This window comes from Oryzias latipes, chromosome 7, assembly GCF_053564925.1.
Source record: "Oryzias latipes strain Hd-rR chromosome 7, Olatipes_Hd-rR_3.1".
In the NCBI taxonomy this organism is placed as follows: Eukaryota; Metazoa; Chordata; class Actinopteri; order Beloniformes; family Adrianichthyidae; genus Oryzias; species Oryzias latipes.
Genome location: NC_136243.1, coordinates 28,679,001 through 28,700,347, shown reverse-complemented (window position 1 = coordinate 28,700,347; position 21,347 = coordinate 28,679,001). Strand labels below are relative to the sequence as shown.

The following is a 21,347-nucleotide window of genomic DNA, read 5'->3' as shown; positions in this document are numbered from 1 at the left end:
ACAAGTGTATATACAGGTATACTCTTCTTTTTTCTAGTATTTTTTATAATAGTTTTCTCCTATGCAATAGAGCAGGACATCTTTTTTTATCTCATCCTGCCACAGTAATATAAATAATGTACCTTTAAAGATTATGCTTATACTTTCCAGTTTAGACTTTTTTGCTCTGATGTGAGGATAAAGATTAAGGAAGCTTTCAGGTCGGATGTGACGATCGTGGGGTTGTCATTTCCGCCTCATGAGTATGCAGGACCCACGATGATGCTGAGGCTCCGGGTACCACTTCAAACAGGATGCAGACTACGCCCTGCTAGAGATGACCGACAGAGGGCGCTGTTGAAAGTAAAGCAGGCCGACTATCAGCGGCTTTCCTTCCCTGCCCTTCCAGCAGCACCTCACCTTCAGCCGGTCACAAGCAGCTGCCGACGCCCCTGGAAAAAAGAAACGAACACGGACGGCGCTCATTAAATCGCCTGGGAAAGGATAAACCCTCGATTTGAAAAATTTAAAAAAAAATGTAGTGATTATTTTCCTGTTGGACAACCATTTTAGCCTGTGCTCTTCACTGCGACACAAACATCCTCTTGCTGCGCACAGATTATTTGCTCTCTCCCTCAGTTTTCCGGGATTAACGTTTTTCAGGGACTCAACAAAACCCAGGGCCGAGGTCTTCTTGTCCCCTTTTTGCCTATCTTTGACGCTTCCAAACATCAGGCCGGGTCTTCTCTCGCCTCCAGCTCCGGCAGCATCCTTTCGTCCAGCATCATCTCTCAATCTGCGCAATGGCCGATATCCCTGCAGAGTGCAACATAAAAGTGCTGTGTCGCTTTCGTCCGCTGAACCAGGCTGAGATTTTGCGAGGGGACCTGTTTCTACCCAAATTCCAGGCTGACGACACTGTCATCGTCGGGGTAAGTGGAAGGCTTTGTTGTGCAAATGTGGGCCTCCATAGAAAAACGCATCCATTGAAAACCAACACATCTGAATGGAGGATGGAAAAGAATACATGAATCTGGAAATAAAACAGCGTTTAGCTTCATTTTCACTTATAACTACGGAGAGTTTGTTTAAGGTGAGTTGCGTAAATGAAATGCGCACATTGGCCTTTGCTGACACAGGTCTGCACTGCATAACCTGCATGAGGTGTAGAGAGCTCTGTGGATCATTTGGAAGCAACAACATCATCCTATTTTATTTATTGAATCTGGCAAAAAACGCCCTTAAAGTATAGATTAATAAAATAAGTATAAACTCAATATACAGAAATGTTTGGAAACAAGAATGAATGAATGAAGATTTATTTACATAGCTTTACAACTCCTTCAGGGTGCTTTACAATAAAATAAAGACAAAAAAAAGTTCAAAATTAGGCAAATTAAGAACAAAAATGATTACAAAAAGCAATTATCAATAAAATACATATAAGACAAATACGAATGCATTAAATTTAATAAAATAAAATAAAATGGCACCTATGCTGAGTATTAAAAGCCGTTCTAAAAAGGAATGTTTTAGTTGACATTTAAAACTTTTAAGGTAAGATATCATGAATTCCCACAGATTAAAACCTCAGCTGCTATTTTATCAGACAAAGACCAACCTGTCTGTCCACGAGGATAAGAACAGGGTTCCATATGTGAAGGGTAGTGAATGGGTTCTAATGAAAAAGACTGTAATGTCTGTGCCGTGTCTTTGTTTCACATTGGTCTCTGCTGTCCCTCAGGGATGCATTTTTGTTTATTTTTAATATTTTCAATGCAAAGGTGCAACTTTCTAACAACCTTATTGCAGAATGTTTTTAGTCATGTGGTCAGTCAAAAGCAGAAGAATGAAGCTGAAACTATCGCTGGCAGTGATGCAAATCTCCAATCCTGACCTTCCTTTTCTCGCACAGTGCTGACTACAGTTTGAAACCGATCTCACTAATTACTCAAAGTGAGGATCAATAATCATTTAGTCAACTCATGCATCACAGTCTGACCTGCTTGTTTTTTTCCTAGCTACATTCTCATTGTCTTCCTTTCTGGCTCTTACAGAAGGAGATATTCCAGATTACCCCCAATGTTTTTCTTAAAGTTTAGAGATTGTAATCCACGTTTCTGATGGCCCTCTCTCCTCCTGCCTCCATTCAGGTTAATCTGTCACATGTGGGGGCGGTCTGCACATGAGTCAATTTGCTGATGAAAGCTAATGCAGTTAGCATCTCACATTATGATGTTGCGTTGGGACTTATCTATTAGATAAGACATTTGGAGGATTGCATTATAATGGTTGACAAAGCTTTTGTAGTTTTACCAAGAAATGTTTTTTTCAATTTGTGCAAAGTTATTGAAGAATCTCTAACCAAAAAGGACCACCAAAGTATAATATTAATCTGAAACCACCCAGTGAAAAGTCATTTTTTAAAAACTAAAGAACTGCTCTGAACACATTGTGGTTCCAACACTGCATACTGGATCTCCGTGACACAGGGATTGCTGTTGCACCTTGTTCCAATAGCTCAAGACTTGTTCCAAGATGAAAAACATTTTGGACTAAACAGTTGCGATAAGTAGCTCACTTTTTTTCCACAAAAAAAGCAGAGACTCCACATTCTGATGCTTGATGATTTTTAGTCTGTTTAATTTTTTGGTGAAAGGAGATTTTGGGTCAATATTTCAAATGCTGGTTTGCGGCGCCTTCCGTCCGTGAAACCCGGGTTCGACTCCGGGCTGCTCCCTGTTCCCTTCTCTACCTCTGCCGGTTCCAAGCCCGGTTTGAGAAGGTTGCGTCAGGAAGGGCATCCGGCGTAAAACATTGCCAAATTTACCATGCGACTTGTTCGCTGTGGCGACCCCTGATGGGAGAAGCCGAAAGTGGAAGAAGATTTCAAATAGGACAAAAATACCCAGCTGTCAGCTCTGTTTACTTTAAATTGTTTTTCCTTTTATAAAGAACTTTAGTGAATTTGTTTACACAACAGAACACAGTGTGCCTATTTCTAGACACTCATTCTTCAGTCAACTCTGCTTACGACAAAAGCACAACATAAAAACCATACGCAATGCCTTCTATTTTTTTAGATTTTTTTTCTCAATGCGGAAAATAAATATATTTTTGTCTAGACTAGAAAAATAACATTTGGTTCAGATGAGTTCTCTTCACCTCATTTCACAACTCAAGTATTTTTTTAAAGACTCACTCTATTGAAAATTATGTTTTTGGTTTTTTAAAACATGGTGGACAAACATAAAGAAAATGAATCTTAAAATTGCATTTCTAAGTATTTCCTTTATTTAAATGAAAGTGAATCAGGAGCAGACAAAAATATGCAGTTGGAAAAAGCCTGCTCCATTCTGATGCATCCAGTTGCAGACACATACTGTAGATTCATTTATGTCTTTGTTTTCTTCGTCTGAGCTGCCATCTGTCTCAAAACTGTACAGCTGAATAGCTTCAATATCGTTCACCATTTTTATTGAACCAGTAATGTGGGAGAGAGTGTCAACAAAGAGATTATGGGAAATGAGGGCAGGCTTACTCAGCACCAACAGTCTTGCCCACCACTCAGTTGAAAATTTCTAGCGAACTAGTGCGGCTCTGCAGAAATATGTCCAAGAAAACGACACGAGTTTTTAAAATTTTGGCTAAAAACAGCATAATCATAATTAAAAGACCAATGGGAATGACTTTACAATAGATCAAAAGATGACTGCAGTTGGACTTTAAGTCAAATAAAAATGATAATGATTAATATATTTGAAAATAACAGTAAATATCTGAGTAACTTATTTGTTGGTCTGTGCTCTCCAGTGCAGTCAGGAGTACTCTGGTCTAAAATTCAGGGAACTAAACAATCCTACAAAAGGATCAGTGCAGAAGAGCCACAACATCAGGGCAGGCTTTCAAAATTCATCTGCACCTGCACGGAAGTGGACACTTCCTTGAAGAGGTTAAAAATTCCATTCTGGCATTAAAGACATGATTGGAAACTGGAGTCAACAAAACATTTATGTCAAATTGGAGAAACGCCCTCTAAGAAGTGTGGTTTGAGATACTTCCTGTTTCCCAGGTACAAAATTGTTTTGACATCTTTGCCCAGGAGACTAGGGTGCCATTCACACCCGCCACACGCATTCAATAAAGCGCCAATGAGTGCCTGCACGTCGGAGCCACATCAAGATCCCATAAGAATGAGTGTTTTCTGGTTTTAACATAAAAGTAATAGTTCACCATAACAGATATACCTTCAATAAAGGTGGTTACATTTTAATTAAACAAGTCATCTGAGTTGATTAAGTTCTTTGTGCACTAAAAAAGTTTGTAATTATACCACAAAAATGATGTAAAATAGATGGATGGCTACTTGTTTGGAAACACATTAAAGCTTTTTAAAAATATTTCCCTAAGAAATCTATATGAAAAAATAAAGAGTTGTAAGTTAAATAATGTTTGAATCATCTTTTGTTGTTCACAGGGGAAGCCCTATGCATTTGACCGCGTGTTTCCAACCAACACCACCCAGGAGCAAGTTTACAACACCTGCGCCAAGCAGATTGTCAAGGGTATGACTAAACCAGTGAAGACATTAAAGTACATTTTAAGAAGTATTTAGTTTAGTTTCAGTCGAAAGTATTGGTTCATCTGTCTTCCCCCCACAGATGTGCTGTATGGCTACAATGGCACTATCTTTGCATACGGGCAAACCTCCTCCGGGAAAACTCACACCATGGAGGTAAGGTTTTTGATCCTTTACACATTTTTTTGTATGAAAATATGTAAATGAATAAAATATCTGCTTATTTTAATTATCCAGCAGGGTATTTTTATCCAAATTAGGTAGTCTGCTTTAAGGAAGTTGTTTTAATATTACTAGATTATTGAAGAGAAGATGAAGCATCGATCAATAAAAACACTATTTAGCCTGCTAAAATATATAAGTTTTTCTCTCCCAGACACCTTTTTGTTTCCTCTTTTTAACAAAAATATTTTATTAATACTTTGTGTAGATTTGACTTTTTCTAGACTCACTATAACTGCACTAAACACATAACTGTTCGAATTTACCGATGTCATTATTCTACACATCCGTACAATTGTGTTACAGGGTAAGCTGCATGACCCTCACCAAATGGGTATCATTCCCCGTATTGCTGAGGATATTTTCAACCACATTTTTGCCATGGATGAAAACCTTGAATTTCATATTAAGGTGCGTTAATTATTGAATGAGGTTAAGTGCAGCTTTTGTTTTACTACTTACAAAACAAAGCATCTTATTCATTTAAATGTTTGTTTCATGACAGGTTACTACTGTGTGAATGAAGAATTAGCATGACTAATTTTCAGTTTTTTTCATTTAATAGTTATTCTTTATTTCTCATTGTACTGAAAATTCTTTTCCCTTTCCTTTAATAGGTTTCGTACTTTGAAATCTACATGGATAAAATCCGTGATCTCTTGGATGGTTAGTGCTAAGCAGACACACGTGCATCCAAAAACTATTTCAGTATTCAAAGTGATAATGCTAATGGTGTTTTCCTTTGTCTTTGCTTTTTAAGTGACAAAAACCAACCTGTCTGTCCACGAGGATAAGAACAGGGTTCCATATGTGAAGGTTGGTGAATGTTTTCTAATGAAAAAGACTGTGATGTCTGTGCCGTGTCTTTGTCTCATATTGGTCTCTGCTGTCCCTCAGGGATGCACCGAGCGCTTTGTCTCGAGCCCCGATGAGGTCATGGATGTGATTGATGAGGGAAAAGCCAACCGCCATGTTGCTGTGACCAGTAAGCCCTTATGTTGTTGTTTTATTTTGCATACGATTGCAAGCTAAAGCCTAAAAACTGAAAATTCTTAAAAAGTAACATTTGACTGACATATTTGTCCATATTAAAATATAACTGTAATTCACTTTTCTGGGGGTCTTAAGATGAAGATCTTGTTGTGACTGAGCCCTTTATTTGGCATCATGTAATCCATGCCATGTTGTTTTTTACAAGCTCCAATCAGTCTCACAATATCAGCACTAAGAGTTTTTAAAATTCCTACTGGTTGAGTTTTGTGAATTTGAATCAAATAATATCAAAAGTAATTTGTGGGTAAAAAGTAGCCAACTGGACTTGGTTTAATTGTTTAATGCTAAAATTTTGACTTCAACACATTTTATGGAGTAGCAGAATTATCCTCAGAGCCTCCTTCACTTGTTTTTGCTAAGTCTTTGTGAGGCTTGTCTTGACTCACTGTAGTCAAATGGCAGGAGACAAAAGAAAAAAGTTTTGTGCTTCGGAAATGCTGAAGTGTTATAAATCCTCACCTGCTCAAACCTCTGCACTTCAGAGTGAAATGAATCTGTTCCTCTGCAGTTTTTTCTCCTCATATGGGATATCCAGTAACATTTTCAAGGTCCTGATTTAGGCATTTTTTAAAGTAATAGTTTTCCTGTACAATTATTTTGACCTACCGGTATACCATCTACTCCTGTTCTGAAGGTCTTAGGTTGCAAATGTATAGAAATAAAGAGCCTGGTGGATCATAAATTAATATGATTTATTAATATAATTTACCTAAAGGTCATGTCACACAGCCACTGCGTGCATTTTGTGCATATTTCACATGGATGAATATTGGTGAATATATGTGGCAAAAGTAAGAAAGGTTGTGATTCTTTACGTGAAATTTTCTTGGATGCAACACAAATGAACCACGATAAAACCGCGGAAGAAGTACAATTAAACCACGCAAAGAACACGTAAATCAACACGTGATTTATGTGTCAGATATGTAATTTTAGCGTGATATGTGCACCATATATGTGATATAAAAGTTATACGTCGGTGGTACATGCCTGAAAGTCTGTTTGATATACGTGGACATATGTGGAATGGTCGTGGAAAACCACACATTTTTAGAATGCACCTGTCAAAAATTATGCACAACTGTGTACGTGTTACGTAATAATTGCATATAATTGACTTAAAACACGCGCAGACTGCATAATTCTCAACTGACCAAAAATTTTAAATGGCTAACAACCAAATCTTCGTAAAAACCTGTTGGCCGAAATCCTCAATGGACATCTGCGCACCTTGACGAAAGACGAACACAAAGAAACAAATTGTGTACATTACGTGTGTATCATGAAAGATCAACATTTCTTATGAGGAAAATGTGCAAAATGTACGTAGTGGCTGTGTGATGTGGCCTTTACATTGTTAAAAATTGTGACGTGATGCTTTTTTTCTGCAATCTAATAAAATACAAATCTGTTTTTATTCACAAATGTTAAACAAAGAAACGGGATTACAATGATACCAGCTCTAAATCTGTGTTTATCCCAAAGAACTGCATATTTAGATTTATAGTTTTTTGTAAAATGTTTAAAATAAGGATTTGGAACATTTTAAAAATTTGTCACAAAAATGATCAGTCTCAAAGCTGGCAGGTCAATAATTTATTAATTAGTTTGTTAACATCCTAATTTTATCCTTGCATTTACTTAAGGTAAGCTGTCCCATAAGGGCCGCCGCAAAACTCCATTTTAACTTTGGAATCAATTACTGAAGATATTTCTGAATTTAATTTGCATGTTAATACATAACTGTACTATTTATATTCTTTTACAGGGCTGCATTAACAGCTATGATTTTTTATATTAGAGGGCAACATTATAAATTTATATTAAAAGGAAAATGCAATTTCAGTGTAATTGACAACATGGAAGTCAAATTCTGTCTTATTCAATTAAAAAGAACATAAATAGATGATAAATTCATGTGAAAACACTGACAGTGTGTCTGTGAGACATCAGGCAGATGTTTTCCCGAATGGCACAGCGTTGTGTGATTCCAGTCAAAGCCTGCTGACTCACCGTGCTGTGGAGTTGTGAGCTGAGTGCAGTTTAATGGAGCAGCTCTCCGCTAATGCCCTCTGATATCATCTCTGCGGGGAAACTTAGACTTTCTGTCTGAGAGGTGATGGCATTTGCAGATTGGGCTTTAAAAAGGTGCTGGATGTCGGTTACATCACAATGCAGATATCTTTTTCAGTTAGGCAAAAAAAAAGAGTAAACCAGTAAAATGCACATCTGTGAGAATATATTGTCTATCCTCTGTAACTGAAAAATGATCAAGTGAATCTACAAAAAAATGTAAATAAGGCTTCCCCCAAATAAAATACAACTGAAGGCTGTTTTTGCTTATGTCAAATCATGTTATTAACACCATTATGAGACGGTTGACATGAGGAAGTTTTTGTCAGGAAGGATAAGGAGCACAGGCCTCTGTAGACAGTTTCTTCCCGCTGTTTTGTCATTAGCTACTAAACGCTGGTAGAATATTGTGACAAAACGTGTGTGAGAACAATCCAAGTGTTACATTATTTAAAATGAAAGTTTATCTTATTGTTAAAAAAACTGTATTTGATATTATTTTGTCAAATAAAGATTTTATAGAAATAGGCAAAAAGAAAAAAGAAATAGGCACCACTTTCAGCCACATTTCTTTTAACAGCATTTGGGTTTATTTTTAACTATTGTGTTTTGTTTTGTAGCTTTGCACACCTTGCAAAGATGAAAAAAAGTAAGAAGACCCTTGTTTCAAGAAAAATAGTCTTAATCTCTGTCCTGCAAAAAGAAAATAATCTTATAAAGAAAGTTTTTTCAATCTGAATTTGAGAAAACATGTCTTGGTGTCTACAATTTTTTTCTTAAAGTAGGAATTCTTGGTAGGATTATTTTCTTACCCTGTTGATGGATTTTCTTTTTTCATTTTTAAATAAAATCTGTCATTGGGATATGAATTTTGGGCTTGTTTCTAAGGGGCCTGCAGTGCAGCAATGGAGGTGTTATTGGTAAACTCTGTTACAGTGGACTGTATTGCCATCTTTTTGACCATCCTCTCTTTGAACAGACATGAATGAGCACAGCTCTCGCAGCCACAGCATCTTTCTGATCAACATCAAGCAGGAGCACGTTGAAACTGAGCAGAAGCTGTGTGGGAAACTCTACCTAGTGGATCTGGCTGGCAGTGAGAAGGTTGAGTCACATATTGTTTGATAATTAACTCCCAACACCACCCAAAAAAAAAAAAATATGTTGTTTACCTCTTGTATTTGCTTTTCTTTCAATTTTTAGGTTAGCAAGACAGGGGCAGCAGGCTCTGTCCTGGATGAGGCCAAAAACATCAACAAGTCTCTTTCTGCTCTGGGCAATGTCATCTCTGCCTTGGCTGAGGGAACAGTAAGAGATACATTTCTCTTTAAATCTAAGAGCTTCTATTAGTAACGCTTAATTTTAGGAGTCCTAAAATAAATAAAGACGAGCGATTATGTAATAAGTTCAAGCTTTAAGTCTCACACTCATGAATTTAAATTCAGAAAGCACTACTGGAGCCCTGATCACCTACATGCTAAAATAATCTTCATATCCCCTTACCTCATTTGCCAAGGAGCTGCCTCCCTTTAATTTAAGTCAGTTTAACAGATTTAAATATTAAGCACCAACAGAAAATCAAAAGTGTAGTGGGGCTCAACTCAACTCAACCTGTTTTTAACATTCAGATAAAGGAGCAGTGAAGTCAGATTATCATCTGATTGTAATCTACAATTATATTGCCAAAAGTGTGGAAAAATTAAATGTAATGTGTAATTTTTTTTGTTGCATGGTTTCTTCCTCCAATGATCTTTCTTCTTTAATGATGTATGTATGCCTCCATCTCTCTTCTTTTATCTTTTATCTGCCTCTTCCTGCAGAAAACTCACGTTCCGTACCGTGACAGCAAAATGACCCGCATCTTGCAGGACTCCTTGGGTGGAAACTGTCGCACCACCATGTTCATCTGCTGCTCTCCATCCAGCTACAATGAAGCAGAGACAAAGTCGACTCTGATGTTTGGACAGCGGTAAATACACCTGTAAACGTCAGCGAATGTGTTGTAAATTCTACAGGGATCTGCACAACTAAAAATTTTCAATTGAAGGCTTTGTCATTGAAAATCCTCTTGAATGTGTACAATAACAATTTAAAAATCGCGTTTGAATAAAATGTAATTTTAGGTTATTATACTATCTTTTCTCCTTTATTTCATGAAAGTGCTAAGACAATCAGAAACACTGCTTCCATCAACCTGGAGCTGACAGCGGAGCAGTGGAAGAGGAAGTACGAGAAGGAAAAAGAGAAGAACAAGACTCTGAAGGAAACTATTCAGAAGCTGGAGGCTGAGCTCAACCGCTGGAGGAATGGTGCGTTTTAATGATTTTTAGTAACAGTACTTTTTTTTTCTCTGGAGACAAACTCTTATTTACATCTTAGAAACCAAACAACAATGTTCTGATGAATTTGCTTTAACGTCTTGATTTTCTGCCTTTTCTACCTTTAGGAGAGAATGTGCCAGAGACGGAGCGCACCTCATCAGACACAGTGATCCGTTACGAGACTGTGGAGGAGCGCCCCATTTTGGACAACGACTCCTCGTCCATTGTGGTCCGTATTTCTGAGGAGGAGCGACAGAAGTATGAGGAGGAGATCCGCAAGCTGTACAAACAGCTGGATGACAAGGTTGAAATATTAACGACTCATTTCACCTTCTGCTTCTTTAATAGGGTTAAGCCAGGTGTTCATTCTATATTGTCATATTTATATAAATACATTGCATTCTCAAAATGACAAGAGATTTGTACAGACTTTGCAAAACATGGTGCTGGCTGTGCAGGATGATGAGATCAACCTTCAGTGTCAGCTGGTGGAGAAACTAAAGCAGCAGATGTTGGACCAAGATGAGGTGAGAAAGTCCTTCACAGACAAAAGTTTGACAAACAATTTTAAATTTTCTGGCACCAAATAATATTTAATGTTTTAGTTCTGTTCTATAATGCATCTCCATGTTTTATCATCTCACTTTCAGCTCCTGGCCTCCTCCAGGGGCGATGGGGACAAGGTCCAGGCTGAGCTTGGCAGGCTTCAGGTTGAGAGTGACTGCGCCAAAGCCGAGGTGAAGGAGGTGCTTCAGGCTCTGGAAGAACTGGCCATCAATTATGACCAAAAGAGCCAGGAGGTGGAGGAGAAAGGTCTGCAGAATCAGCTGCTGGCTGACCAGCTGGCACAGAAAATGGTATGTTTGAAGAGATGGGTGGTTGTCTGCCTGAGGACGAAAAGGCAGGAACAGAAAATCAGGCACAGAAGGGGCAACAGACTGACCCTCCTGCTTAGATGTGGCACCAAGTAGACAAGCTGTGACAAAAGCAGACTTTCTGTGAATGGGAAATTGTCCAGAATTATTGGAAAATGAAATACTGCTATAAAATAATCGAAATATTCTAAGGCAACACTTCAAATACTCTATTTTCTGACATTTCTATTAGCTCTGTTTGATTAATTTAGGGGGTAAATGTTGCCTGAAGAAAGAAGGTGCTGGTGCCGATGTGAAAACATTTTATGTGATAGGCGTCTGTACGCTGCTCTTTCACAACTCAGCTGGTGTCTTGCCCTCCTTTTTCACAGGCGAACCTGATGGAGCTGGAGGCAGAACTCTCTCGTATGCAGGAAGTGAGCGGTCAGCAAAGGAAGCGCATTGCTGACGTCCTCAATGGACTCATGAGGGACCTCAGTGAGTTCAGCGCCATCGTGGGCAATGGAGAAATCAAGCTGGTGAGCAAAACATCAAACATTTCATTCACTGATGGAATGCACACAGACATTGCTGTCATTTTTTTTTTCAATGTCCAGCCTGTGGAGATCAGCGGTGCTATTGAAGAGGAGTTCACTGTGGCTCGTCTCTACATCAGCAAGATCAAGTCAGAGGTGAAGAGCATGGTGAAGCGCTGCCGTCAGCTGGAGAACCTGCAGCTGGAGTGTCATCGCAAGATGGAAGAGACCGGCAGGGAGTTGTCTTCTTGCCAACTTCTCATCTCTCAGGTAAATCCTATGAGAAAAAGAGATGGGATAATATTCTCATGTAAAGATGTGTGGCACCAAAGCTGATTTTTTTCTTCAATGGCTCTTTGGTGTTTGTATTTGTGCAGCATGAGGCAAAGATACGCTCTCTGACGGAGTACATGCATAGTGTGGAGCAGAAGAAGAGGCAGCTGGAGGAGAGCCACGACTCTCTGAGCGAAGAGCTCGCCAAGCTGCAGGAGCAGGGTAATGCACAGATATACTGCAAAAAGAAGTAGCCTAAAAATAGGACAAAAACAATATCTACGAAGAATTAAAATTATCTGTCCATCCAGGAATTTTTACTTACCAAGAAATCAAATTCTAGAAAAAGGAGTTCCACATGAACGAAAAAAAAGCAAAAAGATAACTGTCAGAATTACTTCAAATTGAATGTTATACAGCCCAATAATTGGCATTTTTTGCCAGTTCTAAACAAATGATTTATATTTATTGATTTTTTTTATGTAGTTCTGCTCGATTATAGGGACAAAAAACTAGCATAATAAGTGGAAATTACAAAATTTAGAACAAAATGAGAATAATTTGTATAAGATGACCCATCTTAATAAGTCCTCATACAATCTAAAAGTAGCACTTAGTCTTAGAACAAAAATCTAATTTTCTGCTTCCAAAATAATGACAATAAATGCCAGTCTAACTTGTCAAGATTTTTTGAACTCTAAAATAAAAAACTTAAAGCTGAATTACATACCACAGCTCCTCTTACGACCTTCAAAAAATTAATAGAATTTCAGCACTTGAAATTCAAGATGGCATTTAGCTTTTTGTGTCCACTACCCAAAAATAATTCTCCCATTAAAATACAATTTTTCTGTTGTTATTCCCTTGAGAACTCAGCCTGAAATCTAGGAAAAACCTGCAATGTTGAAAGACATCTTCCTGTAAGCTTCAGTAATCCAATCAATTCTCAAGTGCTAATACATGAGTTGCAGTGAGTGTTCTTTTAGGCACGTCACTAATAGTTGACCTTAAAAATCAATGTTCATGACTGGTTTTCTGTGGAAATCTTATGTTTGATAAACGTTTTGTCATGGTCTTCAAAACAACTGTGCTCAGGATTTGGAAACTGAGATTTATTCTGTTTAACAAAGTGCATGTTGATGTCATAAACATTTCTAAACTGAAGGAATTAGAGTTTTTGAGCCTAAAGTCAAGTTTGTCAAGGGTATTGACCAAAAATATGTGGACTCATTTTACCAATAATTTCCTTATAACTAGCTATTAATGAAACACACATTTCTCAGCTGTACTGACTTTGAGAAAAGTTTTTGGAAAGGTGTAGAGAAAAGATAAAACAACTTCAAACCTGATCAAATATCTAGAATGTCTGAAAACAAGTTTTTAAATGGTTCAAATAGTTTGCAGTGTAGACACTTGGACATTGTGACTGTTCTGGACATTCAGGCAGACTATTCTTCTCGCTGCTGTGCAGATTGAAACTGCAGATTTTTATTTCTTTTTGTCAGATAACTCACTGCTCGACGAGAAGGAGGGAGAGAAGGGTGAGACTGAAGATGGAAATGTGAAGGTATTTCATTGTTTCTGTTTTTACCCTAAATTATACTTGCACCTCAGATGTGAGTACTTAAAGTCCGTTCAGATCAACTAACTTATTTCTGCAGTTTTGTTCATATATTTCAAGCCTTCTTTTAGTGTGAGTTGTATAGGATTTGCCGGAATCCTTCCTTCATAAATAATGTCTAAAACCCATAGGGCTGGGAAAAATATTGAAAGCATATTTGGTCAGCATATTTTAACACATTTGGCCTCTTCGCTTTCCAGAAACCGTCTCGTCAGCAAGTGGAATCTCACCGCGGCCTGCATCACAAGCAGCTGGCCCGCCTAAGGGATGAGATCAATGAAAAGCAGAGGGTCATTGATGAGCTCACAGAGTTCGTGATCACACTTTCTAATTTCTTTGTGCTATATTGCAATAAATAAATAAAAAGGCTATTCTGATTTTGCTCTCTGTTACATGTCCAGTCGTAACTCCAAGCTAGAGCTGGAGTTGGCTCAAGTGCGAGCTGACTTTGAGCACCTGAAGAGTCAGGACAGCACCAAGACTGAGCGTCTGGAGGAGCTCTCGTACGTCTCAAAATGATCTTATTAATCATATTTGATCTGTCAGAGTAAACTTGATTTTTAATTCAATTTGTTGTCATTGATAAATAGTTAAAATGCTAGTCAGTTTCTGTTTTCTTTTACTCCAGCAGAGGGCGCTCAAAGCTAAAACTGATGTCTCGTTAGTAGTGCAACATGTGCAAAGTGATGAGATGATGATTTTGTTGCTTTGTCTGTCAGATTCCTGCATGAGCGCCACGAGCAAACCAAACAGGACTTGAAGGGTCTGGAGGAGACAGTCGTGAGTGATCTGCCACTAATGCCCGTCTACATTTCCACTCGCATCCTCCAGTTACCTTCCTAAATTCCCGTTTGTCCATCTTTAAGGCCCGCGAACTCCAGACCCTCCACAACCTGCGCAAGCTGTTCGTTCAAGACCTCACGTCGCGGGTTAAAAAAGTGAGTTCTTTTCTTTATAAAACATTAAGAAAACAACATACAGAACAGGCAGTCTTAGTATTAACCTCCACTATGCTTTTGACACAACCTATGAATAAAATGACAAACACTTAACCAATAGAGCAGTAAAGTTAGAAGCTGATATACAACAGTAGGAAAAGTTGCTTTCCATTTGATTTTCTGATCATCCCTTTATATTTGTCTTCTTTAGAGTTCCGAAATGGAGCCTGATGATAGCGGGGGGTCTTGCACCCAGAAGCAGAAGATTTCCTTTCTTGAGAATAACTTGGACCAACTTACAAAGGTTCACAAACAGGTAAAAACAAAAACAAACAAAAAAAGCACAAATGAGAACAGCTCAAAATATCAGTGATGTGAGTATGTTCTCCAGACTAAATGAGTGAGTGAGTGAGTGTAATAGTTTCATACAAAAACACTCATTAGTTTGATTAACTTTAAATGATTTTAAATAGATTATTTCAAGTACCAGTAAAATGTTGCCATTTTTTCGGATATCATGGTGAAAATTACTTGCAGGGGATGAACGATCGTACTGATGTTGACTTTCATCTGTTCTGTCCAGCTGGTTCGTGACAATGCAGATCTGCGCTGTGAGCTTCCAAAGCTGGAGAAACGTCTTCGGTCTACTGCTGAGAGAGTTAAGGCCCTGGAGACTGCACTGAGGGATGCAAAAGAGGGTGCCATGATGGACCGCCGCCGCTACCAGCAAGAGGTCGATCGTATCAAAGAGGCCATGAGGGCAAAGAATGCTCTACGGCGCCCACATGCGGCACAAATTGGTACCGCTTTGACCCAAACATTCAACTAGACACGTCTTTAAATGTTTGCATTTTGTAAACATTCATGTTTTACGTAATTTGCTGAGACATTTTTTATCTCTTTATCATCCCGATAGCAAAGCCAGTGAGGCCAAAGCAGCTGCCTGTGTGCTCTCCCACAAACCCTTTTTACACGTACATCCGTGCCACTGAACAAGGCAACACCTACAGCAACGCTCTCTTCCAGGGCAGCACTGTCCATCAGAGCTCCGCAAATGTCAACTGCAACCCCAACTCAGTCCAGAGCAACTCGTCAGTTTAAAGCTTTTCTTTCATACATATCACATGTGTCAAAATGAAACTTACCGTTCATCTATTAATTTGATTAGACCAGGCTTTCAATATGCTGAATGATAAGATTTAGAAAAGTATCTTGACTTGCAACTGTGAAATTTAAAAATGCATTATAATTCAATTTCGCAATGTTCGACAGAGTTTCCACAGCATTGGGCTACAGAGCAGGAAGATATAATGGGGACATTTTGGAGTCTTACCCACTCAACATTGACAATGGTAAATAAAAAAAACCTGAACATGTATACAATGAATGTATTTAATTTATAAATATGAACTTAGTAGATAGGTTTTAACTTGTTACATGGCTTTTTTGTTTCCAACAGGTAACAGCATCAACGAAACCAGAGACATAAATGATAACAGGTAAGGATGTTGTGTTACATAAAAAGAAGACAAAGCTGTTGACTATTTTATAAGATTAAAAAAAATGTAACAGATCTATATGAATTATTTCTATTTGATTTACAAAAATTTATAGAAAAAAACTCTGTTTGGGTTTGGTTTTGTGATAATGATTCTAATGTTTGTTGTGTTTCTGCACTAACAGGAGTGAGGTGCATTGCAGCAGCGAGGTGGATGATTCAAACAGGCACTACATCGTTCAGCAGGAGACTGCTGCAAGTTAATGTCATGGTAATGAACAACACACATTTCACTTTTACATATGAACCTTTACATGCTTTTTCACTAAAATAGCTCAACTTGGTACATTACACTCACAAATACAAAAATATGCAACCTTATTTTTTTAAATATAATACATTATGACATGATAATATTTTGCTTTTTAAAGGAAAAATAGGACAATATACAAAAAAAGAAAAATTCAAAAGGAAATTTTTGTAACAATGAAAGGGGAACAGAAAGAATAGAATAGAATGGATTAGATTAGATTAGATTAGATTAGATTAGATTAGATTAGATTAGATTAGATTAGATTAGATTAGATTAGATTAGATTAGATTACATTAAATCAGAAGAAAATATAATAGAAAAAGTCAAATTATGTTTTTACCATAGCTTTATTTAAAACAACAGATAGATGATAAATAGCTTTAAAATGACAGTTAAAACTGTATTTTAAACAAATTACTACCATCCAGTGTCTATAAGGGTTAGTAGAGAAGAAGAAAAGGACAAAGAAAAATGATTATTTCTGCTCCTTTAACCTAATCAATAGTGTCATTGGTACACTTTTCCACTTTCTCAAATAAAAAAATTCTATTTAATTCATCTCAATTTTATTTATGTAGCCCAATATTACAACAATAGCGGTCTCAGTGGTACAGTGTCCCAGAAGGGTCACAGCACATCACTTTAGATTTCGCAACACAACACAAAATAACACAATACAATTCATCACAACACTAAAAAACGAACTCACAGCACAAAACAATAACTTACAGCACAAAACAATAACTCACAACAGGAAACAATTAATTCACACCTTGAAACAACAACTCACAACACAATAACTGACAACGCAAGTGATTTATTCTTTTTAGTGTTGTGTCGAATTGTAGTGTGTGATTTTGTGTTGTGTTGTGAAATCTAAAGTGTTGTGTTGTGACCCTTCTGGGCCACTGTACCATGAGGTTAATAGACGAAAGAAAAAAAACAACAACAAAAAAATACAACAGAAAGCAACAATGGACAAATCTTGAATTCTTAGTTTAAACAAATAAAATGACTATAAAATATAAACAAAATGACCAACATTTTTTTGTGTTCATACATGTGTTCTTGTTTCTGTAATTGTAACACAAAACAGTCTTTTTAATGCCTCTCTGCAGGTGATGACCAGACACTGTTTCCTGTCCAAGGACACTACCTTTGGAGTTGCATGCAGCCTTTCTTTCTGTCTCCCCACTGCATCCCCACTGAACATGTGGATGATCATCTGTAGCTCTGTAGTCATTTAACTAGATGAAGCATCGTCCTCCTCCTCCTCCTTTGATAACACTCATGCCTTCAGGTTTGGGCTTCAGTACCTTCCAGATCAGCCAGTTCCAAGACCCAATTAAATCTTTATTTTTATTTAGGAATCACTATGTCAAATAAAGCTGACTTCTTGATCCTCGATCGAGCAAGTTTGTAGCAGTGTTACCTCCTAGATATTTAGAGTTAAACACGGCTGACCCCATTCCTGACCGCTTAGTACACACACATTGTAAATAATAGTGCAGTATACTCTAGTAGAGGTTTTTGACCAGCAACTGTTTGTGTGAATACACAGCTTCTTTTATCCATTGCATCTATTTTCTCGAGGCCATCACACGGATAACATACTGTAGGCAGTAATGACCCTTTCTCTCCGCCGTAGATAAGAGTGTACAGTGTGTAGCTTGTTCGAGAAGCCTAACACTCTTCGTGCATGTCGCTTAACGGGTACGCTTTCAAACCATCGCATGTGTCATGATTCCCGTCTGAAGGTGGAATGCTGTGAGTGAAGTCTGATCGACTTCAACAGATGCCACAAACAGAGTGAGGGCTGGCTTCCCTTAATCCTGATCCTGCTTTCTGTTTTGTGAATGTTTTAGTTTTACGTTAATTAAAAAAAAAAGGGAAACAAGATATCAAAACAGCAACTTGATTTCATTTTAATTTGATAGTACCATAATATTGCTTTTTGCAAATGAGGGATGTCCAGCTCTGACACTTTTAGTAAAAGCTTCCTTCCACCTTGTGTTAACAGAGCCTTAACATAAAGTGATGTCTCAGAATCAATTGACACTGCTGTCCCTTGCATACATTTGTAATTACTAGCTCTAGAGCAGCTTATATTATCCTCATATTCTATACTAAAGAAGAGTTTTAGCTTTAGATATCTAGACTCAGTTATTTGTCCTAGCAGGGTTCTCCTATCCAGGGGGTTTAATAGTGCATATTCAAATTTTTGGCCAAATTTTAGAATTAGAGCTCCTTAGTAATGTGCTTGTAGAGTCACCTTCATGAAGCAGAGCATCAGAAGCTTTTCAATTCTAAACAAAATGGTAAATATAATGATTGTAACTCTGGACCACCTTAGTCTGATGCATATATACAGATGTTTTCTGTTTTGACCCAAATCGTTTTTTTAAACTGTCAGAGGAAAAGACTTTATTTCATGACCAAATTCTTTAAATTTGTCTCAATGGTGAGTTCAGTGGTTTGAAAGTTACTGCAGGCGTGTTTCCAGCTGAGCAGCCACCAGTCTGGGACTCTTCCACAGAAGCCTGTGGCCTGTAGTTGTCGCTGTTGTTCTTCTATAAGAAATTCTGACCAGCCAGTCAGAATGGAAGAAAACTGCTTGTCTAGGGTGGAGTATGTGATGTGACACTGATTGAGTGAATTATGGTTAAATACGAACAGAACATACTCTGTAATGGAATTAACCATCCTTTAAACTGCAGAAAAATCCAATTCCTTTCATACTTAAATTAAGTCATATTCCTCACAACATCTATACCAACTTAAATATTGTTCCCTATATAAATCTTTCTGTGCTTTCTTGCTTAAATTGGCTTGTTATTAACAAAATTAATCATTAGTATGTGCACCTCTGCTCTCCTTTAACTACACCTTCAAAATCCTCATGCATGACAGTAGTACAGACCTGATTCTCCTATTGGCATTAATACATCTCGGGGCTTCAGAATCAAGCGTGCACTCCTGTCTTCCTCAACAATCTTGTCAGTGCGTCCTGTTTAAGGGGTAAACAAAACAATTGGCTGGCTACATTTTCCATTTTAGATTATATAGTAACATTACACTGACCTCTAAAATGAAAGAAGCAGCCCCTGAACTTGTCAAGCAACCCATAGTTTGAAATCCTTTTTTTATTTAGCAATGACTCGCTTTTATGTTTTCAATCTCTCCAACTTCAGCATATCTCAGTAACATGTGCTATATATTGTTAATCTTGTACGTACACTAGCGTGTCATGATACTGTAAGTAACTTCCTTGTTTCAGAGAAATGCATTTATTTATTTCTGTATGACTATTACTGTAATGTCAACAGGATGATGTGAGGAACCACCTTGCAGAATATCTGTATATATAGACCCATCACTATGCTGTTCTGTCTGTAAACCTCTGTGTTGTGGTAAAAAGCTCAATAAACTTGTAAAAAGAATTAACGCTGGAAGTTTTTCTTTAAGCTCTCAGTGTAGATTGATGTGAAATAATCTCATAGGTTTCTGGGTCACTGATTACATGGTTGAAAATCATTTGAATCCTTATTTACTTCATTTTTTTTTCTTATTCAGGATATATCATTACAGGAACACTTTCTGTTGGTTGTACTTAAATAATTTATGATAAACGCAACTTTATAAATTATTAGTTTAGCTATAGAAAGGTTTCTTTTTTGCACAGTGGGAACTTTTTAAAATCAATATGTAAATTTTTTTAGAGTTTTTGATTTTTGAAAAAACATTTATGGCCCCTTTATTCTTTAAAAAATTAGGAGTTTTTAAATTGAATAAAGGCATTTACACTGAGTGTGATCAAACAGTTGCACCACTTGCAGGTAAGGCTGAAGTTTCTCCTTTTCTTCCTTTTTTTGGGGGATTTGGATTTTGAAAATGCTTTATTTCAAGCAATCAAAAAAATTAAACGAGAGAAGACTAACAACGTAAATTTAGAAAGATATTGATTGTAAAATATACATACACACACATACATCCACATACTGCTTTAAATATTTCAATTATGATTATTCCCAATAACAAAGAGACATGAACACAGTCTATGACACACTGAAACCATTTTTGCAGTCACACACAACTATATACTAGTAAAGCTCAACATGATGTCATGTGTTAGTTGTGGCAACAGTTTTAGGAGCGTACTTAAAAAAATAAAAATAAAAAAGATGCTTTTTCCCAGCTATTTTGATCTGGAATAAAGCTTTATAATGTGATCATGACAAATTTGTACACAAAACTGTTGCCAAAGCAGGTCAGGAAGAACAAAAACCGTGCATTTTATTCCATATTGCTCTAAACCAATAAAACTATAGCAATATAACTATTTTTTTGCCACAAAAAGTTTATGGATTTACAGTTTTCCAAAAGAAGTGGTATTTCTTTCACAAACCTACATTTGCTTTTAATAGAGAAAACTACCAAGTTGTTTTTACAACCTCTGACCTGAACAGGAAATTCATTTTTTCCATGAAGCAGACCTCTAGAAGAAATGAATTGGCAGAGGATAACATTCCATAATGTATGTAAAATGCAGTATGGTAGGGATTTCTCAATTTTAACAACAGTTTTTTGCTTGGTGCTTTTGTCATTTAGATCTGCACCAATGCTGCTTTGTGGGACAAGTGTCTTTGGACATTCCTTAATCTGTAAAATCTCTGTCCCTCTTTCATGAGAAAGGAAGCAGTGAAGTAAACAGTTGTGTGAGGCATCTATCTATCTATCTATCTATCTATCTATCTATCTATCTATCTATCTATCTATCTATCTATCTATCTATCTATCTATCTATCTATCTATCTATCTATCTATCTATCTATCTATCTATCTATCTATCTATCTATCTATCTATCTATCTATCTATCTATCTATCTATCTATCTATCTATCTGTTTATCTGTTTTTGTTCTAAGAAGGTCTGTAATGATCAAAGTCAGTCTTGTTTTTGTGAATTCTCCGGTCAGTCAAAGAAAAAAGGAGAAATCGTTTTAATCATGTGAATTGCGCTCATCCCCTCGTTGCGTTGCGCCCTCTTTTATCAGCGCAGGGGGTGCCTGAGCCTGTCTGCGAGCCGTC

At 37.2% G+C, this 21,347-nt stretch overlaps 1 protein-coding gene across 2 annotated transcripts; it reads left to right on the top strand.

Moving 5' to 3' along the window:
* Positions 1–266: 266 nt before the first annotated feature.
* kif5aa (kinesin family member 5A, a) lies at positions 267–19,700 on the top strand. Of its 2 annotated transcripts, none has more exons than XM_011476873.4 (29): positions 267–911; positions 4,457–4,544; positions 4,641–4,714; positions 5,087–5,191; positions 5,398–5,446; positions 5,541–5,596; positions 5,678–5,765; positions 8,886–9,010; positions 9,110–9,214; positions 9,727–9,875; positions 10,067–10,215; positions 10,353–10,531; positions 10,686–10,754; positions 10,878–11,084; positions 11,474–11,620; positions 11,699–11,887; positions 11,995–12,112; positions 13,396–13,457; positions 13,712–13,821; positions 13,913–14,014; positions 14,231–14,291; positions 14,378–14,449; positions 14,661–14,765; positions 15,033–15,249; positions 15,366–15,540; positions 15,722–15,801; positions 15,909–15,948; positions 16,133–16,218; positions 17,379–19,700. In XM_011476873.4, exons 1-28 carry the CDS (start codon positions 783–785, stop codon positions 16,209–16,211), a joined length of 3,129 nt encoding a protein of 1,042 aa, XP_011475175.1. In that variant the 5' UTR covers positions 267–782; the 3' UTR covers positions 16,212–16,218; positions 17,379–19,700. The 2 variants fall into 2 exon arrangements, with proteins under 2 accessions (XP_011475175.1, XP_078805654.1); XM_078949528.1 differs by having other exon boundaries at positions 17,357–19,700.
* Positions 19,701–21,347: the final 1,647 nt, after the last annotated feature.